General features: G+C 48.2%; 1 protein-coding gene across 1 annotated transcript; it reads left to right on the forward strand.

The window, feature by feature from the left end:
- The first annotated feature begins 273 nt into the window (after positions 1–273).
- LOC119952921 (zona pellucida sperm-binding protein 4-like) lies at positions 274–10,180 on the forward strand. Its single transcript, XM_038776552.1, has 9 exons — positions 274–499; positions 2,898–3,076; positions 3,148–3,245; positions 3,327–3,460; positions 3,541–3,730; positions 4,841–4,988; positions 9,416–9,488; positions 9,822–9,932; positions 10,018–10,180. Exons 1-9 carry the CDS (start codon positions 274–276, stop codon positions 10,158–10,160), a joined length of 1,302 nt encoding a protein of 433 aa, XP_038632480.1. The 3' UTR covers positions 10,161–10,180.
- The last annotated feature ends 13,147 nt before the right edge of the window (positions 10,181–23,327 follow it).

Here is a 23,327-nt window from a genome sequence, read left to right on the forward strand (position 1 = left end):
TACCCTGTACTATAGGGAGATGGTGATGACAGTATATAATTACCTATATCTTACTTTCCAATCCAGCTAAACTTTCTCTCCTGGAACAGAATTGAGTGTGCCAGTTTGTGAAAGTGCCATTTGGAGCAGGAATGGAGACAGGCTGACAGTTTGACCCCATTAAAGATGCTGAATACATTCCCGAGTATCCCGTGGGAATGGGATTGGAGGGTGTTCCCGGCTATAAAACGGGCTGGTGTTTGGGGAAGTCATTATCCTGACTCAGTAACCAGGATGGGACGTTGGTTGGGTGTTTGTTCTCTCTGCCTCCTGGCCGGCTCCTTGCTCTCAGCCCAGCCGCCACTCCTCGGGAATGATGTTTGTGTCCCAGAGCCAGGCTGGAGATTTGAGTGCGGTCACTCCGGGGTCAGCAGTACCGAGTGCAGCCGCCAGGGTTGCTGCTTTGACCCGCAGAGCTCCAGTCACCATCCCTGTTTCTACAATCTGAGAAAGAGTCCAGGTAACAAACCCTCTCCCCAGTCTAGGGGGGAGACTAGTGAAGAGAGAAAATCCAACTTGGCAAATCAGGATCTGTTCCCGGGATTTGTTGCTGTCTCACTGTGTAATGGAGAATAGGAATGGAGGGAATTCCTCAGCTGGAGTGAGTGAACTAACTGGGTTGTGGGGATGGGTTTAACCTTCCCAACGCCAGGAATTCCGCTATCATATTGAAGGCAGCTGAGGCTTTGTTACCGGTGTTAGAGAATCACAAGAAGAGATAAACAAATGAGGTTAATTTGGGGAATTTTTTCAATGGTCTAAATAATTGACCCCTTATTGAAGAGAAATCCTAATGGGATAGTTTAGTCAAACCTGAGATTTTTAGTTTGCTCTGTCGTGCATTTTGGGAGTTTTCTGTAGGCTTTCAGTGAGACAGGTGCAAAAACTGAGGGAGAGGGTTTTCTGAAATGTGTTCAGGGGACCTTTCTTGACCAGAATGTTTGTAGCCCAACCAGGAAAGGGATTTTGCTGGGAAATGTGTCAATTAGGCCATGTGTCTACAGGAGTGTTTTTTGGGGACAAGGTACAGGGTAAGACTAGAATCCTTCCATTGAGGAATCTAATGCAGTGGATGGTGTGACAATTGAAAGAGTGGCTCTGCTTGGAGTAGATTGGTCACTGCTGTTGGTGGCTTGCAGCCCAGGTAAGTACCCATGCAGATGGTGAAAGGGCTTGGATATTATCTTTCCATGTCTAGATATGGTGAAGGTTTCAAATTGGAATATAATTCTTGTCAGTTTGACTTGTCAAGTTGAAATCCTACATGAAAGCTTTTTTTGGTTGGAGTTGAGGAGAGCTGATGTTTTTTTACAAAGCAAAACCTGTTATGCAGGTAGATGAAAGGAATGTGGTGGATGCTGTCTTTGTGTTGGATAATGAATCATTGATGGAGATTTCAGGTGTACATGATTGATGGCCCCTGATGAGGAGAAGAGCAAACTTGTCCCACTAGCTGGCAAGGACTGGGAGCACTGAATAAGATCTGGAGCAAGGGATTGTGCTTTTTGTGCTGTAAGTGGTTGTAATCAGAATCCCTACAGTGAAGGAGTCCATTTGGCCCATTGAGTTGGCACTGACCCTCTGAAAGTGCACCCTACCTAAGCCCATGCTCCCTGATCCCCATTATCCTGCCTATCTTTTTGATTCTATATGAGCTGCACAGAGCCACCTGACACTGGAACTGAACCCATGTACCTGGTGATGTGAGGCAGCAGTGCTACCATGAAACATGTTGGTGGAAAGTCTTTGGCAAAGACAACTACCAGATCCTTTTTCTCAATTTGCATGCAGTAGTTCTCAGCTGTGACAAGTATCTGGGAGGTGAAATGACCAGTTCCTTGCTGACATATTCCATGCAGTGTGACCAAATGGTGACATGTCACATTTGATGGCTAGCTGTTTGGCAGGACTGTAATCCTAGAATTTACAGTAAAGTTGGTGGCTATTCAGCCCAGTCTGCACTGGCCCTTGGAAAGACCACTGTACTTAAGCCCACAGCTCCACTCTTATCCCTGTAACTCAGCAACCCCTTTGGACACTAAAGGACAATTTAACTTGGCCAATCCACCTGTGTACACGTCTTTGGACAAGGGAGGAAACTTGTGCAGACCTGAGGTGAACATGCAGACAACTGTGCAATAATGCCACCCCATCCTGAGGAAGTAAATTGTTTTTCCAATTGTGTTAATGCTTTTTTTCCCTCCCCGTTCCTATTTCCAAACTGTGGTTTGCACTGCTGACTTGTGGTTCCAAGGCCCCTGGTTTAATCCCTGACCTGGGTCACTCCTGTGGGGTTTGCCATTCTTTCCTTTGGGTTGTGGGGTGAAACCCACACAAACAAGATGTGCAGGATAGGTGAATTGGCTACATTAAATTGTCCCTTAATTTGGGGGGGGGGGGGGGGGGGGAGGAGGGAGAGAAAGAGTTGGGTACCCTAAATTGAAAGAAAAAAAAATTCTGAAGAGGTGAGAGAGATCTGGAGCACTCTGTCCACAAGGGTGGTGGAAGCAGTGGATATTAACACTAGTGACTATAATCTGAGCAGGTGGAGCTGGTATTGTCTTGTGGTACGTCACCACACTATGCAAGTGGTTCAGTTGAGTTACTGCATTGGAATGGATGGTTTCAGAATATAAATGGAAGGCTCTTCCAATTCAATAATTGGGAGTTGTCAATCCTCTTGCCTGTCTTTGGGATGGGGTGTTTAGTTTGCAGCATCACTCAACTCCATGCTGACTTTCCTGTGGTTTGTCAGAAATGCATCGTTGCTCCATCAATTGAAGAGCTGTTTATGGATTTTTGATCTGGGGTCCCTGACCACCAATAGGAGCAGTGGCAATGATTTTCTCTCTTTGCAGTGTGCACAGCTGATGGTCAGTTCCTCATCGTGATCTCCAGCAACCTGACCCGTCCTGCCCTCAACCTGTCATCTCTGTATGTGAAGGATGGACAAGAGGCTGAGTGCAAGCCTAAACTAACCACTGCCCAATTTGTGACTTTCCACTTTCCAATTACCTCTTGTGGCTCCAGCAAGCGGGTGAGTATTGAAGGGTCAAAGCATTTTCCCACTAAATGAGTCAGCTTCTTATTAAAACAGCCTCATTGCAGGAGGAAGATGGATCCTTGATATATGAAACAGATGTCTTCGGGAAGAGGATGATTCAGACTGGGAAGCTGGGTTCAATAACCCGGGACAGCACCTTCGGGTAGGGGGATGGTGGGAGATGTTGGTATTGGGAGGGGACGTGTGGCTAAATGAAGCTCCAACTACTTCTGTCTCTCTGCAGCCTGCATGTCCAGTGCAAGTACACAGGAAGTCAAGAGACTGGCTTGCAGATCAATGTCACAGTTTACACTGTTTCTCCTCCACCTCCTGCTTCTGAAGATGGGATTCTGGAACTGGAATTGCGAATAGCAAAAGGTAGAGCTGGGTAATGGTTTATGGAAGCAGTGGGGATGTATCCATACAGGGAGTGACTGCTTCTTGTGTCTGCCCCTCAGATGGTGATTACAGTTCCTGGTATGTGGATAGTGACTACCCCATTCGGAGAATCCTTCAGGAACCAGTGTTTGTGGAGGTTCGTGTCCTGGATCGCACTGACCCAATGATTGTCCTGAGGCTGCATGACTGCTGGGCAACTCCTGTTCCTGCCCCTGACCATGAGGTGCAATGGAGCCTACTGGTGGATGGGTAAGTATGAATATGAAGGCTAACAGATTTTAGACAGTTCAAGGGGCAATATAACCTGAGTAGCCATGAACTCACTGGGCGAGAACTTGGGATATATTGATGTTTTTGGCCAGTCTTTCAGGTCACTAGCCTGTATCTTTTGACATCCCCTCCCTTCAGGAACCAATACAACAGCCAGTAATATTTGGAAACATGTAGTTGATGATCACCCATGGTTTCATTCTTCAGGAATTATAACTCCCTCTGGTCAATGAAGGCAGCACAGTGAAGTGGTTAGCACTGCCTCAGTGTCAGGGAGCTGGGTTAAATTTCAACCTTGGATAATTGTCTGTTTGCACAAGGTGTCAGTTAGGCTGGCCATGCTCGTGCCAAAGTTAGGTGGGTGACATGGGGTTAAAGTGCAACACAGGAACGGGCCCTTCAGGTCTCATGAGGTGATTATAACTAACATCTAAAGTAAAATCTTCTGCACTTCTGTAGTCTGTTCTGTTCACATCCATGTATTCAAAGATGCCCTTTCATAGTAGCTTATTGGCCTCCTGCAATCGGGATTCAGTGTAGCTAAATGTTTTTAAATCGAGTATCTGATATTTGATAGTTTCATAGAATTCCAACATTTTGGCTCTAGTTACATGGGACCATGGGGATTAGGAGCAGTAGTAAGCAATTCAGTCATTTGATAATCAATCACTACTGAAGTGAGATTGTAGTCCAATTGAAGGCTTTAATGAACAAGTAGTTACCCCAGCAGCTGTGGTTGAAACACAGAATTTTATGCCCCGACTGCTGGGTGGAACCAGCAGGCAGGTTCTACCACTCGTACTAGGTATTGTGATACTCCCTAATATAGCCTACCACACCTTTATCCTGTTTTTTAAGTCATAAATATGTGACTCCTTCTTTAAGCTATTTAAGACTCCGATTCTACCACACTGTGGGGCAGCGAGTTCCACATTCACCACTAAGACGTAGTTCCCCTCCGTCTCAGTTAGTCATTAACATTCTTGACCTTCAGCATTATTCCACATGGGTTTGAGCCAGCTAGAACAATGGAATGTTTGTGAAATATTGCATTGACAAGAAGGGCTCAAATCACTTTGTTGGTAACAGATGCCCCTATGAAGGTGATGATTATCTGACTCTTCTACACCCAGTGGGTGTGTTTACTGGCCTGAAGTTCCCAACCCATCACAAGCGGTTTGAAGTGAAGACCTTTGTTTTCTTGGATGGAAAGTTGGAGCAACCCCTCACTAGAAAGGTAACAAAGACAGTTTAAAAGGAAAAAAAACATTTATTAAGGTATTTATGTTTTTTTAACAGTAACAAAAACGGTGTACATACAATTATAAACGTAATGCAAAATCGTCTTCCCCTCTCTCGGGTCCCACCTTTTTATAGCCTCCTACTCAACACTAAACTACCCCCCCCCCCCTTCTGCTCATGATTAATTTTCCCTAAAGAAGTCAACAAATGGCTGCCAACTCCAGGCGAACCCTAACATTGACCCTCTCGGGGCAAACTTTATTTTCTCCAGATAAAGCTAGTCATGTCAGTTAGCCAAGTCTCTGACTTCGGGGGCTCATCTGGCTCACTGTCAGCCTGGTGGTGAGAAACCAAATTGGATCAGGCTGAGCCTGGCACACATTGTGGACACATTGACTACTTAATACATCTGCCCAGAGACCATCCTCTATCTCTCCTCCTAATACCTCTTCCCATTTGTGTTTCAGCTCCTTGGTCTGTGTTTCCTCTGACCCCAATGTCCAAAAACCTCCCTTCTCCCACCCACCCACACTCTGGAAACTACCGTATCCTATATCCCACTTGGTGGTAGGAGCAGGAAGGTTGAGACCTGCCTAAGTACCAAGTCTGGCACCTGCAGGTACCTAAATTCATTTCCTCCCATCAGTTCAAATTTCACCTCCAGCTGGGAAAGCTCCCTTCTATAAACATATATCCATCCCCTTGATCCCTGCCCTCTGCCACCCCCGGAACCCTCCATCTAACCTCTCCTGGGGCAAACCAGTTATTGCAAATTGGTGACCAGACCAATGCTCCCACATGTCTCCTCCAGACTCTCAGGGCTGTGACCACCACAGGGCTGGTGGAGTAGCATGCCAGTGGGAATGGTAGAGGTACTGTTACTAATGCCCCCAAACAAGTGCCCTTACAAGATGGCACATCTACTGACTCTCACACCAACTTCCCCATCCACTTCCACTTCCTAATCATTGCTATATTCGTCACCCAGTAATAATCACAAGTTCACGAGTGCCTGCCCCCCCCCCCCCCCCCCATGCGGCTTAAAATAGCCTGATGTCAGCCTGTTCATCCGAACACTTGCCTTGCCCCAGGCACCTGATAAGAGCAGCCTGACCCAGTCAATGAAGCCCCACCAAATCCAAATCGTCCCAGTACCTCCCACAGATAACCCCAGTCAAATGTCTTTTTCTGCATCCATTGTGACCACTGCCTCTACGTCTGTACCCTCTGGGAGCATCATGAGAACATTCAACAGCCTTCTTACATTGACCACCAACTGCCTCCCCTTAACAAATCCTGTCTGGTCCTCCTCAATCACGTCTGGGACACAAGGTCTTTACCGACAATTGCGTCTACATTAAGTAGGGAGATGGGTCTGTAGGACCTGCATAACTCCAGGTCCTTAACCTGCTTCAGGATCAATGAGATAATGACCTGTGACATTGTTGGGGAAAGACCCTCTCTCCCTTGCCTCATTAAATACCCTCGTTTTTTCCTCCCCCCTCCAATATCCCAGAAAGTTTTAAAACTCCACTGGTTACCCATCTGATCCGAGTGCTTTACCCGACTGCATGGCCTTCAGCCCATCTGCTATCTCTTCCAACCTGATCGGGGCCCCAGCCCTTCCACCAAGTCGTCTTCAGCCCCCCCTAAGAATTGCCTCATCCCCTCCGGCCCAGCTGGGGGTTCTGACTCGTGCAGCCTGCTGTAGAATTCCTTAAATGCCTTTGACCCCAGCTGCATCTCTGACCAGGTTCCCATCTCCCTGGCTGCCTCCTGCTTTCTAAGCTGCTGCGCAGGCATTCTGCTGGCTCTCCATATTCCTAGATCACCCCCTCTCCTTCCTCAGCTACTCTACTGCCTTCCCTCTAGTTAACAAGCCAAACTCCACCTGTAGCCTCTGTTGTTTCCTTTGAAGCCCTCCCTCTGGGGTCTCCGCATACTTCCTGATGACCTGTAGTATTTCCTTCGGTCCGTCTTTGCTCTGTCCGCCTTCTCCCTTGTGGGCCCTTAGCGAGATCAGCTCCCCTCTAACCAGTGCCTCCCAGACCATTGCAGCCAAAACTTCCCTTGTGTTGTTGACTTGCAGATAGTTCTGTTGTCAGCCACCCACACATCTCATCACCCGAGTCCCACACCCAGTCTCCAGTGCAGCGCTGGCTACTCTCCTTGCTCACCTGTAGGTCAACCCAGTGCAGGGCATGATCCGAGATCACTATCATGGAGTACCCCAATGTCCACTACCCTTGTCAGTAAAGCCCTATTCAGGATAAAGTCAACCCGGGAGTACACTTTATGCAAGTAGAAGAAACTCCTTCACTCAGCTGCCCAAATCTCCATGGGTCCCATCTGCTCCCTTTTTTTTTTTTTTGCTCCTTTGCCATTGCTGGCACCCTGCCTGTCCTTGAGCTAGATCAGTCTAGCCCTGGGTTAATGTCTGAAGTTCCCCCCCCCCCCCCCCCCCATTACACTTTATGCACATTATATACTTTATGCAAGTAGAAGAAACTCCTTCACTCGGCTGCCCAAATCTCCATGGGTCCCATCTGCTCCATAAATGTTTTTGCTCATTTGCCATTGCTGGCACCCTGCCTGTACTTGAGCAAATCAGTCTAGCCCTGGGTTAATGACTGAAGTTCTCTCCCCCACCCCCATAACCAGCTTCTGCAAGTCCAGGAGCTTCCTCAACATCCTCCTTCTGAACTCCACACTATCCCCAATTTGGCACGTTCACGAGTACCACCTCCAGCTTTCCACTGACCATAATGTACTGACACACCCCATGTCTGCAACTATTGTTCCCTACTCTAATGACGCTCGCTTGTTAATCAGGATCGCAACCCCTCTAGTCTTAGGGTCCAGCCCCAAGTGGAAAACCTGTCCGACCCGACCCTTCCTTCGTCTGACCTTGTAAGTTACTCGAAGGTGCGTCTCCTGCAACATTGCCACATCCATCTTCAGTCCCCTCAAATGCACAAACACATGCCCTCTTAACCAACCCATTTAGCCCTCTTACATTCCATGTCATCAGCCTTGTTGGGGGGCTTCTCACCCCCTCTCCCACCAATCAGCCATCACCTTTCTTGGGCCAGTCTCCAGCCTGCCCCCAGGCAGCCACTGACCCTAACTACTCCCACCCCTAGTAATCGCATTATGCACACAACCCCTCAAGCATATCTGCTCTTCTCTCCCCCCCCCCCCCCCCCCCCCCCCCCCCCCAACACTGTTTCTGTGAGCTAGCTTGGTGGCCCCTGCCCAAGGTGCCAGACATTTCCCCACCTATTGTTCCCTCTCCTCCACTTGGATGCAGATATGCAAGCATAAACAGTCCCAATCAAATTGCCCAAAAGAGAAACACTAAGATCAAACATTTGACAATCTCACCTCCATCAGTGCAAATGCAAATTTTAACTCTAGCAGCTGGTCTGCAGACCCCCAACAAAAGGCATTACAAGTAACAAATTTATTTCTCTTTTTTTTTACTTTTTAAAAAAAAAAGTCACTGAAAAGGGAGGGGGGAGCACATAAACACTGCAACAAAGTTCAGCCCAAACACACCTCTGGTCAATTTTATCTGTTTGAACCCTGTGCTTCTCCTGGCTACATCCATGCTCGGATCCTGATATATACACAGATCGCTATTTTCCCATTTGAAGCTCCACATCTACCTGGCCCAGTGTAGAATACACTCCTTGTCAAGGTACCTATGGAATCTCTCCTCTGTTGTGCTCAGGAAGGGGGGGGGCAGAAAGGTCACTCACACAGCTTCCTTGCTAGTGCTCTGTGCGCCCTGGCCACCTCCCAAGAGTCAGGTGAACATCCCCCTCCCCCAGTAGCTTCTCAAACATTGCCACTTTATGTATCCCCCTGCATCCATTACTTTGATCCCTCTGGGAGACCCACTATCTTGTGTTCTGCCAGCAGGATCTGTTCTCTAGATCATCCACCTTCTCCTGGAGCCTTTTCAGTTGTTCTCCACATTCCCACCCCCAACTACACTGCAGCTTGATGCTCTTCCTGCTCAGCCAGCGCCTTCTCCACTTTCTGGATCACCCAATCTTGCTTGAGCTTCCAGTCACACAGTTGACTCTTCCAAGCAGTCCTGTTTGGTGAAGCCGTCTTGTATAAACTGCTCTGTTGACCACTGGATCATCAAGCCAGAACCCTGGTCCTCCCCATGATTTCTCCTGTTGAAGCCTCAGCCCAAGCCTTTGCCTATTTCTTCCTTGTCACCATTGTATCCAACATCAATTTTCCACTTCAGATATGACAAATCAGAAAAAGGTCAAGTTCCAACCCAAGTGGGAGCCACCAAATGTGCGACCTACTCCTTCATAGCCGCCACCAGAAGTCAAAGACTCTCTGTAATAGCTTAGTTCATCCACCTAAATGAAGCTTACCCTAAACCTTTTCCCTTTTCAGGTTTACCTGCACTGCAGTGCTGAAGTCTGTTCACCCTCTAGTCAGGATGACTGTTCATCCAAATGTGGCCCAAGTGAGTTACTTGAATCTTGTGAAAGGGATATCTGGTTACATTTTTCTCTCTCTTCTGAAGGAGCCTTTCAATAGATCTGCCTTTGTCCCTCTTGATGAATTTTATTCCTTGCATGTAAAAGATGTGGTGTTCTTGAGTATCATCAATGCATAAACATTGAAAGGAGAAGCTGAAGTGATTTGTTCATTATAGACCTTGAGTGCAAGATTGTTCACAGTTCAGCTATTAGACCTGTGTCTTTTACACTCCTCACTTGATCACATGCTGTTTGCTAATTCACCTTTTTGGGCAATTAGTCTGAATTGGATTAAAACTGTCTTCTCTTCCCAATAGAGAGACGACGCAGGAGTGTTAATGACGACAAGGGAACATTAGTGAGTGCTCCTGGTCCCATTTTCCTGGAATATGAGAGTCTCCAGTCAAAGAAACTGCATGAAGCAAATGGTAAGTAGAACCTTTTCAATAGGTCACCTGTCAACTCTCCTCAAATGTCATGTCCTTAATATCATATCTTCTAATCTCCCACTAGGTGCTGCTGAATCTCCTTCTTGGGTTCTGCAAGGAGTATCCATTGGCTTAATGATTCTGTCTCTGTCCCTGCTGGTGGTGGCTGCAGTGTTCATGAAGAGGCCAAGAGCTGTTGCTCCTCAATGTAATGAAATTGAACTGTAGACAAAAATAAACCAACCTAGAGACAAACTTGCCTTGTGTTTTGCTGTGACCATGAAATAGCAAAGGTCTGCTAAATGAGTAGAATTGAATGAACAACATCAGTAGTATCAGACATAAACTAATCTACCTTGATTTTTTTTCAGGTTTTCTTCATTTAATCTAACTTATTCAAAGCCAGATATACAGATTGTACTTCAGGCTGCCTTCCTCTTTAGCTGCAACAATAGTCCTTCAGTTTGCATGGGGCACACTCTCTGAATACTGAATCTGAGATGCTACAGTTGCTTCTCCTTGCATCCTGGTTTTTCATGTAAATGATGTAGGATGATTATTCAACTAGTACCACTTCTACCCTGCAGTCAGTATCTGAGTCGAGTGGTTCAGAAAGCCCCCAGCTATTTACTGATTAAGCCATACATTTTAGTTACTTGTGCTGAACCCCACTTGCCTCATTGACTCCCCAACATCACTGATTTCCTCCAGGGGAAACATTTAAATGGTTGACATGCATTAATGAAAGGGACCAGGATATGGTTTGCGTGGAGGTTTGGCAGACTTTTTGGATCCATGAGGAGATTGCTGACTAAAATAAGTATTGGGATTGGGGCTAATCTATTGCGATGTATAGAAAACTGGTTGGCAGGCAGCAAAGGAAATGGGATTAACGAGGTAGTGTCACCTAGTGGGGTACTATAAAGATCAATACTTGACTTTGGTCCTTGATGTGCCAATATCGAGAGGTAATGCAGAAGAACTGTAGAACATTACCTTCTAATTGGCAGTCCCTTGGTTGATCTTGAGCAATTCCTCCTCTCTGATGGTGCCCATAGGGTGCTGTGGGACTCCAGAGATGTAAGAGCAGCTGTAGTGAGCTTCAGAGGTCTCAGCTTCACTTAACACTACCAGTCCTGGAGACTCCCAGTGTCTGCACTGTGGTGTTGATGCCCTCAGCAATGTTCCTCAGTGACTGCACCATGCTCTGGCATACCTTGGCAATGTTCAACTGTATCTGGGATAGTCTCTCAGGGATTGGGACATGAAGCTGTAGCCCTCAGCCATGATCATCACAGACTGATCCCTGCCTTGGACACCATCACTCGAGACATGGATGTTGTGCTCCAGGTTGTCCACTGTGGTTGCCACCTGAGCAGTCTTGGCCTGGGTGCCGCAAATTGCTCGCACTATCTCCTGCACCTGATTCCTGCAATCAGCTTTACAGTTGCTGACTGTCACTGACATCCTTTCCTGAATGTCACGGTTGTGTCCTCTCATCTGCATCAGCTCTGAGAGAACCTTGTCCAGAGGGTCGACAGGCTGGGATCCAGCTGAGTCCTGGGATTGAACAGCCCTCTGACTCCTGTCACCCTTGGATGTTCCTGCCTCCACCTGATGTGCATCAGCAACTATGTGGTCCTCACAAGATTGTGCCCCAGAAGCCTGTCTACTGATGTTGTCCACCGAGGTGTGTTTCTCTGCGCTGGTGGGAGGTGGGGTTGATGATGGTCACTTTCAAGATGGTATCTTGGAGTGTGGTACTGGTGGAGGTTAAGTTGGGGGGGGGGGGAGGTTAGAGGGTGGAATTACTCCTGAGAGCCTTGCCTCATAGATGTACATACTGTGAGAAGTGGTCAGTGAGAGGGAAGGATCATTTTGTCTGACATGAACTACTCACTTGAGACAGGTCATCTGGGTGAAGCCGAAATGGAACCTCCCCTCTGGCAGAGGCCAATCTCGCAGTCGGTGACTGCTCTCTCCTCGGACAACCGCGTGGTTTCCACAGTCTGTTCCTCCGAGTGAATGAGGACCCAAATCCTTGGCATCCCACTCCACATCATGGCCCTTACCCACTTATTATGGGCTATTGTTTCCTGCGGGGAGAAAGAGAGGGCATTGTGAGCCTCACGCTTGATGGTCGGGGGTCTAGAGAAGCAAATGTGGGCACCACACCTGCACATGAAGGAGTTGTGCGGGTGGGTGCCAGGGGTTACTGAAGAACGAGCACAAAGATCGGATGTGAGGAGGGTGCAAGATGTCAGCCAGTGATTTATGGGGGTGTTGGGATTTGGGAATTTGAGGGCTGCTGGGGAGACACAGGCACTTATACTCTGCCTTACTGGGCGGAACCAGCAGGCAGGCTTAACCAATGAAACAGCAGTCTCGGGTACCTCCCACACCAATGGACTTACAGCATTATTCAGGGTAGCGTAATACCTCTAATTCCGACTACCACATTTACCCCCTGTTTAAAAAAAAAAGGCCGGCGGGGTGGTGGCCTTGCATTTCACGGTGGGAGGGGTTAAGGTTATGGAGGTACCCAGTTTACATCAGTACAGTGTTTTGCCTCGTTACGTCGCAAGTATTTACAAATTTATTTACAGTTCAGAACAAAGCAATAAGTCGACCGGGGGCCCTGGTTGTCCTCTGCGATCGTCGTCGCTTCGGCGGTGATGCCAGCGCCGGCTCGGGTGTCTGTGGCTCCGGGAGTGTGGCTTTGGCTTTTTCATCACCCCTAGATGGGACCGGTGGGAGGACCGATCCAGCTGGGATGGGGGCGACTGTGGGGTGCACTGGTGGGAGGGAGGGGGGTGGTGGCGTGGGTGAGGACCCAGCGGGCGCCAGGTCCCGAAGGGAGACCGTGTCCTGTCGGAGGTGGACCCTCTCGACCAATGGGTCCGACTTGTGCGACCGCACATGTTTGCGGAGCAGGATGTGTCCAGGAGCTGCCAGCCAGGTTGGGAGCGAGTTCCCGGAGGAGGACTTCCTAGGGAAGACAAGGAGATGTCCGTGAGGTGGTTTGTTGGTCATGGTACACAGCAGTGACCAGATGGAATGGAGAGCATCGGGGAGGACCTCCTGCCAGCGGGCGACTGGAAGATTCCTGGACCGTAGGACGGTCTTCCAGACCATTCCGTTCTCCCTCTGTACCTTCCCATTTCCCCTGGGGTTATAACTGGTTGTCCTGCTTGAGACGACGTTCTTGCTGAGCAGGAATTGACGCAGTTCGTCGCTCATAAAGGAGGACACCCTATCGCTGTGTATGTAGGCGGGGAAACTGTTCAGTGTAAAGATACTGTGGAGGGCTTTTATGACGGTGGCCGCGGTCATGTCGGGGCAGGGGATGGCAAATGGGAACCGGGAGTACTCGTCAATCACGTTCAGGAAATACGTGTTGCGGTCAATGGAGGGGAGGGGCCCTTTGAAGTACATACTGAGGCGTTCAAAGGGACGGGAAGCCTTTATCAGGTATACTTTCTCTGGCCTGTACAAGTGCGGCTTGCACTCCACGTAGATTTGGCAGTTCTTGGTGGCAGTCCTGACCACCTCAATGGAGTAGGGCATAGAACATAGAATATTACAGCGCAGTACAGGCCCTTCGGCCCTCGATGTTGCGCCGTCCTGTGAAACCCCTCTAAAGTCCCTCTACACTATTCCCTTATCGTCCATATGCCTATCCAATGACCATTTGAATGCGTTTAGTGTTGGCGAGTCCACTACTGTTGCAGGCAGGGCATTCCACGCCCTTACTACTCTCTGAGTAAAGAACCTACCTCTGACATCTGTCCTTTATCTATCTCCCCTCAATTTAAAGCTATGTCCCCTCGTGCTAGACATCACCATCCGAGGAAAAAGGCTCCCACTGACCACCCTATCTAATCCTCTGATCATCTTGTATGCCTCAATTAATTTACCTCTTAACCTTCTTCTCTTTAACGAAAACAGCCTCAAGTCCTTCAGCCTTTCCTCATAAGATCTTCCCTCCATACCAGGCCACATCCATGTAAATCTCCTCTGTAACCTTTCCAATGCTTCCACATCCTTCCTATAATGTGGCGTCCAGAACTGCACGCAATACTCCAAATGCAGCCCTACCAGAGTTTTTGACAACTGCAACATGACCTCATGGCTCCGAAACTCAATTCCTCTATCAATAAAAGCTAACACACAGTACGCCTTCTTAACAACCCTCTCAACCTGGGTGGCAACTTTCAGGGATCTATGAACATGGACACCGATATCTCTCTGCTCGTCCACACTACCAAGAATCGTACCATTAACCAAGTACTCTGTCTTCCTGTTATTCCTTCCAAAATGAATCACCTCACACTTTTCTGCATTAAACTCCATTTGCCACCTCTCAGCCCAGCTCTGCAGCTTATCTATGTCCCTCTGTAACTTGTAACATTCTTCTGCACTGTCCACAACTCCACCGACTTTAGTGTCATCTTCATATTTACTCACCCATCCTTCTACGCCCTCCTCCAGGTCATTTATAAAAATGACAAACAGCAGCGGCCCCAAAACAGATCCTCGTCGTACACCACTAATAACTGGACACCAGTCAGAACATTTTCCATCAACCACCACCCTTTGTCTTCTATCAGCTAGCCAATTTCTGATCTAAACTGCTAAATCACCCTGAATCCTATGCCTCTGTATTTTCTGCAATACCTACCATGGGGAACCTTATCAAACGCTTTAGTAAAATCCATATACACCACATCAACTGCTTTACCCTCATCCACCTGTTTGGTCACCTTCTCGAAGAACTCAATTAGGTTTGTGAGGCACGACCTACCCTTCACAATACTCCGCCTTACTGGGCGGAACCAGCAGGTAGGCTTAACCAATGAAACAGCAGCCTCAGGTACCTCCCACACCAATGGTCACACAGCATTATTCAGGGAAAATTGGCTGCCATACTTTAGTGATCTTGATCTGGAGGCTGGGAATGTCAGGTTTGACGGAGAACTACATATTGAGGCCTGGGGTCAGTTGGGCACTCTGACCACTGGCCTCTTATTATCCTATTCTCAATGCTCGCCGTGGAGAGGTTGGAGGTGGCTGATCATGTTGAGCCATTTCCCCCTGGCTGGGGCCTACGTTCTGGGTCCTTGGGCGTCAGGGTGACAGCATGGTGGAAATGAAGGGGCTTCATTTGTCAGAATTTTCTCGAGATCCGAGGAGGGTTTGATGATCCTGTCACGATTTGGGCTTTTTTGAGTAACATAGTTGGTGTAATCATCCTGTAATTCTTCAATAATCCTGGATGTTACTCCCTTGTGATTACGCTGCTGATTATTTGTTGTTGTCTTTTCTTCTGCAAGGTTGTGCGAGGTGTGAGCACGAGGTCGAGAGTCGCCTGTTATCCTATTCTAGCAAATTCCATATTGAGTTGACCATGTGAAATGTGGTCTGTGCTCAGTTTTACTTCTTTTTCAAATTAAGTGCTGTATTTCTTGTGGTTGTGGGAAGAGAGTGCATTTTGGACAAGTCTTATCTCGTTTATAATGTAGTTAAGTGGAGCCACGGCAGGGTGATGGGTGGTTGGTTGCTGTGGAGTTAGGTGGTCGGGTTAGTTAAATCCTCACTGAGTTTGAGGATAGCTCCCCAGTTAGAACATAGAACATTGACCATACAGTGCAGAAGGAGGCCATTTGGCCCATCGAGTCTGTACCAACCCACTAAAGCCCTCACTTCTAGCCAATCCCCAGAACCCAATAATCCTATCTAAACCTTTTGGACACTAAGGGCAATTTATCATGGCCACTCCACCTAACCTGCACATCTTTGGACTGTGGGAGGAAACCGGAGCACCCGGAGGAAACCATTGCAGACACGGGGAGACGTGCAGACTCCGCACAGACAGTAACCCAGCAGGGAATCGAACCTGGGACCCTGGCGCTGTGAAGCCACAGTGATAGCCACTGTGCTACCCAAGTTAGTTAAAGCTAATCATATCAGGTTTTTATTTTGCGTTTTATGACTTTACCCATCTTATTCGAAGGCCCAAGCAGATTATGGGCGCGATTTTACAAAAAGGGAACAAAGTCTCGTAGCGAGCACATTTAGCCACATGTTTCCCTGGGTCTCGGCACATTTAGCCACATGTTTCCCGGGGCCTCAGCACATTTAGCCACATGTTTCCCGGGGCCTCAGCACATTTAGCCTCATGTTTCCCGGGCCTCAGCACATTTAGCCACATGGTTCCCGGGGCCTCGGCACATTTAGCCACATGGTTCCCGGGGTCTCGGCACATTTAGCCACATGGTTCCCGGGGCCTCAGCACATTTAGCCACATGTTTCCCGGGGCCTCAGCACATTTAGCCTCATGTTTCCCGGGGTCTCAGCACATTTAGCCTCATGTTTCCCGGGGTCTCAGCAGGGAATGCGTGGCTGAGGCCGCACTTAGCCCTGTTTTGTGCAATAAGGAGCTCTGCTTCGTGGAACTCCTCAATGTAGCGGGAGGTCGGGGCACTATTTTCAAATCACGTCCCGATCATGGAGGCCCCTGACGCGACGCTCTATATTCCAAGCCCCAACACACTATGGGAGGGACCGGGGCTCGCCGGGGCTCAACGCGTCTCCCCCCCCCCCAGGCTTCAGCTTCTATCGGCTATCCTGCGTCTTGGCGCGCAGCATAGGTGCAGCGTGGCCATAAAGTAGTGCCCGCTGTATCCTGGGAGGACTGGGTTCCTTCTGGTTCTTTCTTGAGGTTTTGAAAACATTTGTCCTTTTTTAGGTCTATTAGAAGAGGTGGAATTCAGTGGTGGCGCACGCCCTGGTGGGTTTGGTCAATCCTTGTCAGAGTTGTTGAAGAGAGAGACTGTTTGCTATGTCTCCACATTGTTGGCGCCCTTCCCTCGTGTGGGGGTAGGTTCGATGGGGGAGTTAGGCGCCGTCTTCCAAGTGTCTAATCTGGTGGTTTGCTGAATATCCTTGTTGTGGGTGGGGTTTCCATGTGGATACAGTTTTGTGTCTCTGTTGAGGCAGCGCTGTCGCTTCCCTTATTTTCCATTTTTTGATGGTGCGCAGCGAGGAGAGGTGGTTAATATTCCTCGGTCACTTTGGACGTTCCTCCCTTAGAGGTTGGTATGGTGCGGTTGGGTGTGGTTGGTGAGGTTCAGGGCTGCCTGGGTGTAGGTTTTGCTGTGTGCTGGAGGTCCTGGGTGTATTGACTGTAATTTGGGCTCTATCAGGTCTGGTGCTGTGATCAGCATCCAGTTGCCCCCTGGAACTTGCGATGTCCTTTCTCGAAAGCGCCTATTAGGGACGTCCTGAGAAGCTGGGATTGTATTGGAGGTGTTTGAATATCCTTGATTTATGGAATCTTCTGTGCACGAGGGCCTGGGGTTGAGCCAGTACTGTACTGTGGTCGATACCCTGCTATGGGTACTGATCCTCTTTTATCCTGTGATCCACTCCTGGTAGTTCTCCCTCTCTTTTTCTCTCTCTTTGCTTGCATGTCTCGATGGTTTTTTGGGAGGCATTGATCATAATCCAAATATATAGCTACTGGGCCTCTCTGTATAAATATGTGGAACAATGTTTGTCTGTTCTGGGCCTGAGACTGGGGTGATGTTGCGGTGTGTGTTATATGTGCAAAATCCTTTTAGAACTGGGATTCTCACGTATTTTCATTATAGGACATAGAACATAGAACAGTACAGCACAGAACAGGCCCTTCGGCCCTCAATGTTGTGCCGAGCCATGATCACCCTACTCAAACCCACGTATCCACCCTATACCCGTAACCCAACAACCTCCCCCTTAACCTTACTTTTATTAGGACACTACGGGCAATTTAGCATGGCCAATCCACCTAACCCGCACATCTTTGGACTGTGGGAGGAAACCGGAGCACCCGGAGGAAACCCACGCACACAGGGGGAGGACGAGCAGACTCCACACAGACAGTGACCCAGCCGGGAATCGAACCTGGGACCCTGGAGCTGTGAAGCATTTATGCTAACCACTATGCTACCCTGCTGCCCCCTTTTTCTTTTTTTCTATTTTTTTGGGTGCATATAAAGAATCCGTGATTGGTTCATGCAGGTGTACAGACGGGCCTGGTATCTGAGGGGAGGAGGTTGCAGTGTGTCAATGGTGCCTCTGGTGCTGCTGGAGTTGGGGGAGATGTATATTGGTGCTCACCGGACCATGGAGCCAGAGATTTATCCTGAACTCTCATGGCAATTGCGAACTGTGCTGTCTCGTTCTTGTCGTTTTGTTGCGTTGTTTGTTAAAATATAAAACCTCAGGAAACAGATACCTTTAAAAAAATGAAGGTGGAAGGAATTGAAGGATATATTGATGGAGTGAGATGAGGAAGGATGGGAGGAGCAGATATCATGGGTAAGGCTGAATCCAAAACACTGCAGACACTGAAATAAAAACAAAAAATACTGGGCACATTTCACAGGTCTGGCAGTATCTCTGTTACATGAATCATGGATTCTTTGAGATGCGCAATGTATATGTATATCTGATCCTTATCTATGCCAGTCAATGCCTCTGGCCTGTAATTATTCACTTTCACAACTGTTGTGTCATGTACTCTGGGATAACGTAGGCTGCAACTCGATGCAGCTTTGACCAAAAGATACTCAGGACTTTGAAGTAAGTTCAATGTGATTTATTGAACCATTAGCCCAGTTCTCTATGAGTTCGACTCTCCTGCTAATCTTGCTATAGTAACTCAGTCTAACTAACCAGTCTGCTCTAAGGTGGGTGTGATGCTTCTGATCTGCCCCTGTCCTACTCTCTCAGTATCGCCTGTGGAAAAGAGACAGAGCATGTGTGCCCTGTCCTTATATATGGGTTGTGTAATGCCCCCTTGTGGTAGTGTCACCTCTGGGTGTCTTGACTGCCCATTGGTCGTGTCCTATTCTCTGTGTTCATTAGCTGTATGTCTGCATATCATGACGTCTCTGATGCTCCCTCTAGTGTTTGCTTAGTTGTAGTGTATTTACATTATCCCCTTGTGTATTTACAGTGATACATATCACCACAACAACTTCATGGATCAGCAGAGGGTGCTGGAGGTGACAAGTTTGTGGTGGGAAGTGGCTGCACGAGGGGACAATGGTCTTGTTTTTCCAGGATTTCTTGGTGGCGAGGCAACAAAAGCAGGGAGACTTTGCCGAAGTTAGAAAACAGCTTAAGGTGGCTGGAGTGAATTATGCCCTGCTTTATCCTGCAACATTGAGGATTATATCTGATAACGTTGCAAAGATATTCGATAATCTGCCTGATGCCTTGGATTTGTGAAGTCCATGGAAGGCAATAATTTGGAGTAACAGTCTGTAGCTCATTGAAATATCTGGACTCTCTCCCTGTGATAATGCCTCTTGTCTTATCATATCTTGCCACTTATCATATCTGTTGGGATGTGTTAATAATTGAGCACCAAATTTAATATCTAATCCTAAAGAATCTCAGGGACCCCCATTATTTGAATGGAAGACACCCTTCAGCATTCTCCTCCTACCGCTGTGTAAATGGGGGTAGTTGGGCTGCGTGTTAGATATCCATCTTTTCTTCTGCTTATCTGTATGTTTATGATGGTAATACTGGTTAATTGGTATCCTTACTTTAATCATGATAAATATGAGTGGCGCCCTTGCCAGGAGGTGGGTAAGAGGTTTAGGTCTTCATGGGCAGGGTCAAAATGCGGGAGGTGCATTTGGTTCCCATTCTCTTTTAGGCTTATCTTTTCTCCTCTTTTCTAAGGAGTAAACCTCCTGATGGAGATGATGGTATCGCCGTCGGGTCAGCCTTACCGGTCCTCACATGTGCTGAGGGGGGATGGGATCCCTTTATCCCCATTATTGTTTGCAGTAACGAGAGCCTTTGGTGGAGGCTATCTGACAGGATCCTTCCGTTTGGCAGCACGGTAGCACAAATGATTAGCACTGTGGCTTCACAGCGCCAGGATCCCAGGTTCGATTCCCTGCTGGATCACTGCCTGTACGGAGTCTGCACGTTCTCCCCGTGTCTGCATGGGTTTCCTCCGGGTTTTTCGGTTTCCTCCCACAGTCCAAAGATGTGCAGGTTAGGTGGATTGGACATGATAAAGTGCCCTTAGTGATGAGAAAATTTTAGATGGGGTTATTTGGTTACGGGGATAGGGTGGAAGTGAGGGTTGAAGTGGTTCGGTGCAGACTCGATAGGCCGAATGGCCTCCTTCTGCACTGTATGCTCTCTGTTCTATTTACTGGCTACACAGTGGAGGGAAGGAACTTGAGGTCACACTTTATGTGGAATATGTGCTGTTGTTTGTATCCAAGTTTCAGTTCCTGTTATTATTGATGTAGTGGATAGATTTAGTATTTTCTCTGGTTACAAAATGAATTTTATGAAATCTGAGGCTATGCCAGTTGTTCTCTTTTGAGCAGCTATTGCAGCAATTTGATATCCAAATGCACTCCTTTTTTAAATATGTGAAATTTAGAGACTTTATCCTAAATAAGACTTTCCTGATGTTCGATCTCCTTGGTTGAAAAAAATCCTGATTTTTAATGAACACAAACAGTTAATTAGCAGGTTTTGAGACACTTTGTATCTAGTTCCGGTGTGAGTATATTGGGAAATCCTGTGGTCTTGGGAGAAAGACATCACAGTGAATACTGATGAGGAGACCTGGGGGAGTATATGGAAATATGCCAATAAAACGTTGGTACGTAATAGAATGAAGGAGACTCCATTCAAAATATTGCAGTGTTTGCACATCACAGTTGTCATAATATCCACTCATGTATATAATGAGATGCAGACAGGCAGTGATTGACACACAGGATGACCAATGAACACACAACACAGAACAACCAATCACCAGACAGGATACCACCACTATAAAGGCCACAGGGCATTAAGACTCTTCCTCTCTCAGGACCCAGCTACTGAGACAGTCAGAGTGCACAAGCTAGTGAGCACTATCACCATGCGGTAGCTAGTAAGTCTGCTCAAGCTAGTAAGAGGTCATCAGTTAGATTAGTAGAGTGTCAACCCACAGCTGAATATGTACAGCAGTCCACTAGTTAAATAAGACAGTGTTGGATCATCTCCTGTGTCAGACGTCTGTTTCTAGCTTCACTGCATACAGTTGCAGTCAACGTTGAACCAACCTGCCTAACACATCATGGTACCAAAGTGCTATTAATCCTAACAAACCTAGCTCAAGTGAATCTGCAACGACCAGCAAGCAGCCATCCAGCAAAATGGAAAACATCCAGCCTCCTCTGCAGCTCCGCATCTCCGGCAACCTCGCGCCAATTGGAAAGTCTTCAAGCAAATGTCCTCCTGTATATTGAGGACCCCGACCTCGAGGCAGCATCGGATGCCAGGAAGATCACGCTATTCCTGTCGACTGTGGGGGATCAAGCCATCCATATCAACAACTCACTTACGTTTGCCGATGGCGAAGACAAGACGAAGTTCAAGACAGTTCTGCTAAAATTCGACAGCCACTACGACAAAGAGGTGAATGAGAGCTTTGAACAGTACATTTTCCAACAGAGGCTTCAGGTTAAGGATGAACCTTTTCAGTCCTTCCTGACCCATCACCGCATCCTAGCGCAGTCATGTAATAATGACTTGATGGCTGATTCCATGATCCGGGATCAGATCGTTTTCGGGGTCCAGTCCGACTCCCTGTGGCAGCAGCTCCTCAAAATCAAACAATTGACCCTCTCCGTCGCTATCGAGATGTAGGTTGTCCATGAGCATGCCAAGAATCGTTACTCCCACATCAGGGCGGCAGAAACTGCAAAACTGGCAGAACGGGTGCAGGCCATTGCAAAAATGCGAGGCTTGAGCATCGAGGGGAGTGGCCATTTTGCCTGCATTTCCCAGGTCCCTACCCATGTGTGCCACAACCGGGTGGACGACGAGGCCGAAATCCCTAATGCACAGGTGCGTACGTTGGCCGACCGCACTGCGCATGCGCGATGGCGCACGGAACGCACTGACGTAAGCGTCATGACGTGTCCGAATTGTGGCTCCGCCCATTTAAAGTGGCAATGGTCCAGCCAAAGGATGGCGATGTCTACAGTGTGGGAAGCCTGGCCATTACACGGCCTTCTGCAGGTCCGCTCCACCGATCATCAGCCAGCGATCCCAGATGCTGCGCAGAAGTGTCCGCTGCGTACAACAAGGCATGCAGGGTTCTGATCCCGACAGCCCAACAGACCCCAATGCTGACTGCCTCGAGTCTCCATATCGGGTGGGCATCATAACGACACGTGAGCTGGTCTCCACCACACCTGCAACCCGCCTTTCGATCCACAGTGTGGATCCTGACGACGAGTGGTGTGCTGTCCTCACAGTCAACCAGGCTCGCATCCGATTTAAACTGGATACCGCCGTGTCTGCGAACCTCATATCACAGTCACATCTCGACAGCATCTGTGACCAAACAAGCATTCTTCCACCAGCCTGCCAGCTCCTTGACTACAATGGCAATGCCATAGCTGCCAGTGGATCGTGTCAGCTAGGGGTATCTCACAAGGCAATCAAGGCAACATTACGATTCGAGATCGTCCGGCCTGACAGGGCGTCCCTGCTCGGTGCTCGCGCCTGCAAGCTCCTGAATCTGGTCCAGCGAGTCCACACCATGTCCTCGACACCGGCGACTGCCTTGCCCGATGTGAATCTCCAGGACGAAATTGACGACATTATCACGCAATACCACAACGTGTTTGATGGAATGGGCATGCTCCCATATCGCTACAAGATATTGCTCAAGTCGAACGCCACCCCAGTGATCCATGCACCACACCGGGTGCCAGCTCCTCTCAAGGATCATCTGAAATAGCAGCTACAAGACCTCCAAGACCAGGGCATCATCTCAAAGGTCACGGAGCCAACAGACTGGGTCAGCTCCATGGTCTGCGTAAAAAAACCCTCAGGTGAAGTCCGCATTTGCATTGATCCCAAAGACCTGAACCGCAACATCATGCGAGAGCACTACCCGATCCCGAGGCGTGAAGAGTTAACCAGTAAGATGGCTCATGCCAAATTCTTCACCAAGCTGGGCGCCTCCCGTGGCTTCTGGCAAATACAGCTGGACGTGTCCAGTCGGAAGCTGTGCACGTTTAACAGTCCGTTCGGTCGCTATTGCTACAACCGCATGCCTTTCGGTATCATATCAGCTTCCGAAGTATTTAATCGCATTATGGAGCAAATGATGAAGGGCATCGAGGGGGTGCGAGTCTATGTGGTCGAAGTGATCATCTGGTCCACAACGCCCGAGGATCACATTGCTCACCTCAAACAGGTCTTCCAGCGGATTCATGAAAATGGCCTCCAGCCCAACAGGGCCAAATGCTCATTTGGTCGATCCGCTATCAAGTTTCTGGGTGACAACATTTCACAGCAGGGTGTGCAACC

The sequence above is a fragment of the Scyliorhinus canicula genome, chromosome 18 (assembly GCF_902713615.1).
Source record: "Scyliorhinus canicula chromosome 18, sScyCan1.1, whole genome shotgun sequence".
Classification (NCBI taxonomy): Eukaryota; Metazoa; Chordata; class Chondrichthyes; order Carcharhiniformes; family Scyliorhinidae; genus Scyliorhinus; species Scyliorhinus canicula.

Excerpts from the sequence above, each read along its gene's own strand:
- LOC119952921 (XM_038776552.1), top strand. The coding sequence starts at position 274 with ATGGGACGTTGGTTGGGTGTTTGTTCTCTCTGCCTCCTGGCCGGCTCC. Across the intron at positions 3,077-3,147 it reads CTTGTGGCTCCAGCAAGCGG|GAGGAAGATGGATCCTTGAT; the intron begins GTGAGTATTGAA and ends GCCTCATTGCAG. Across the intron at positions 3,246-3,326 it reads ACCCGGGACAGCACCTTCGG|CCTGCATGTCCAGTGCAAGT; the intron begins GTAGGGGGATGG and ends GTCTCTCTGCAG.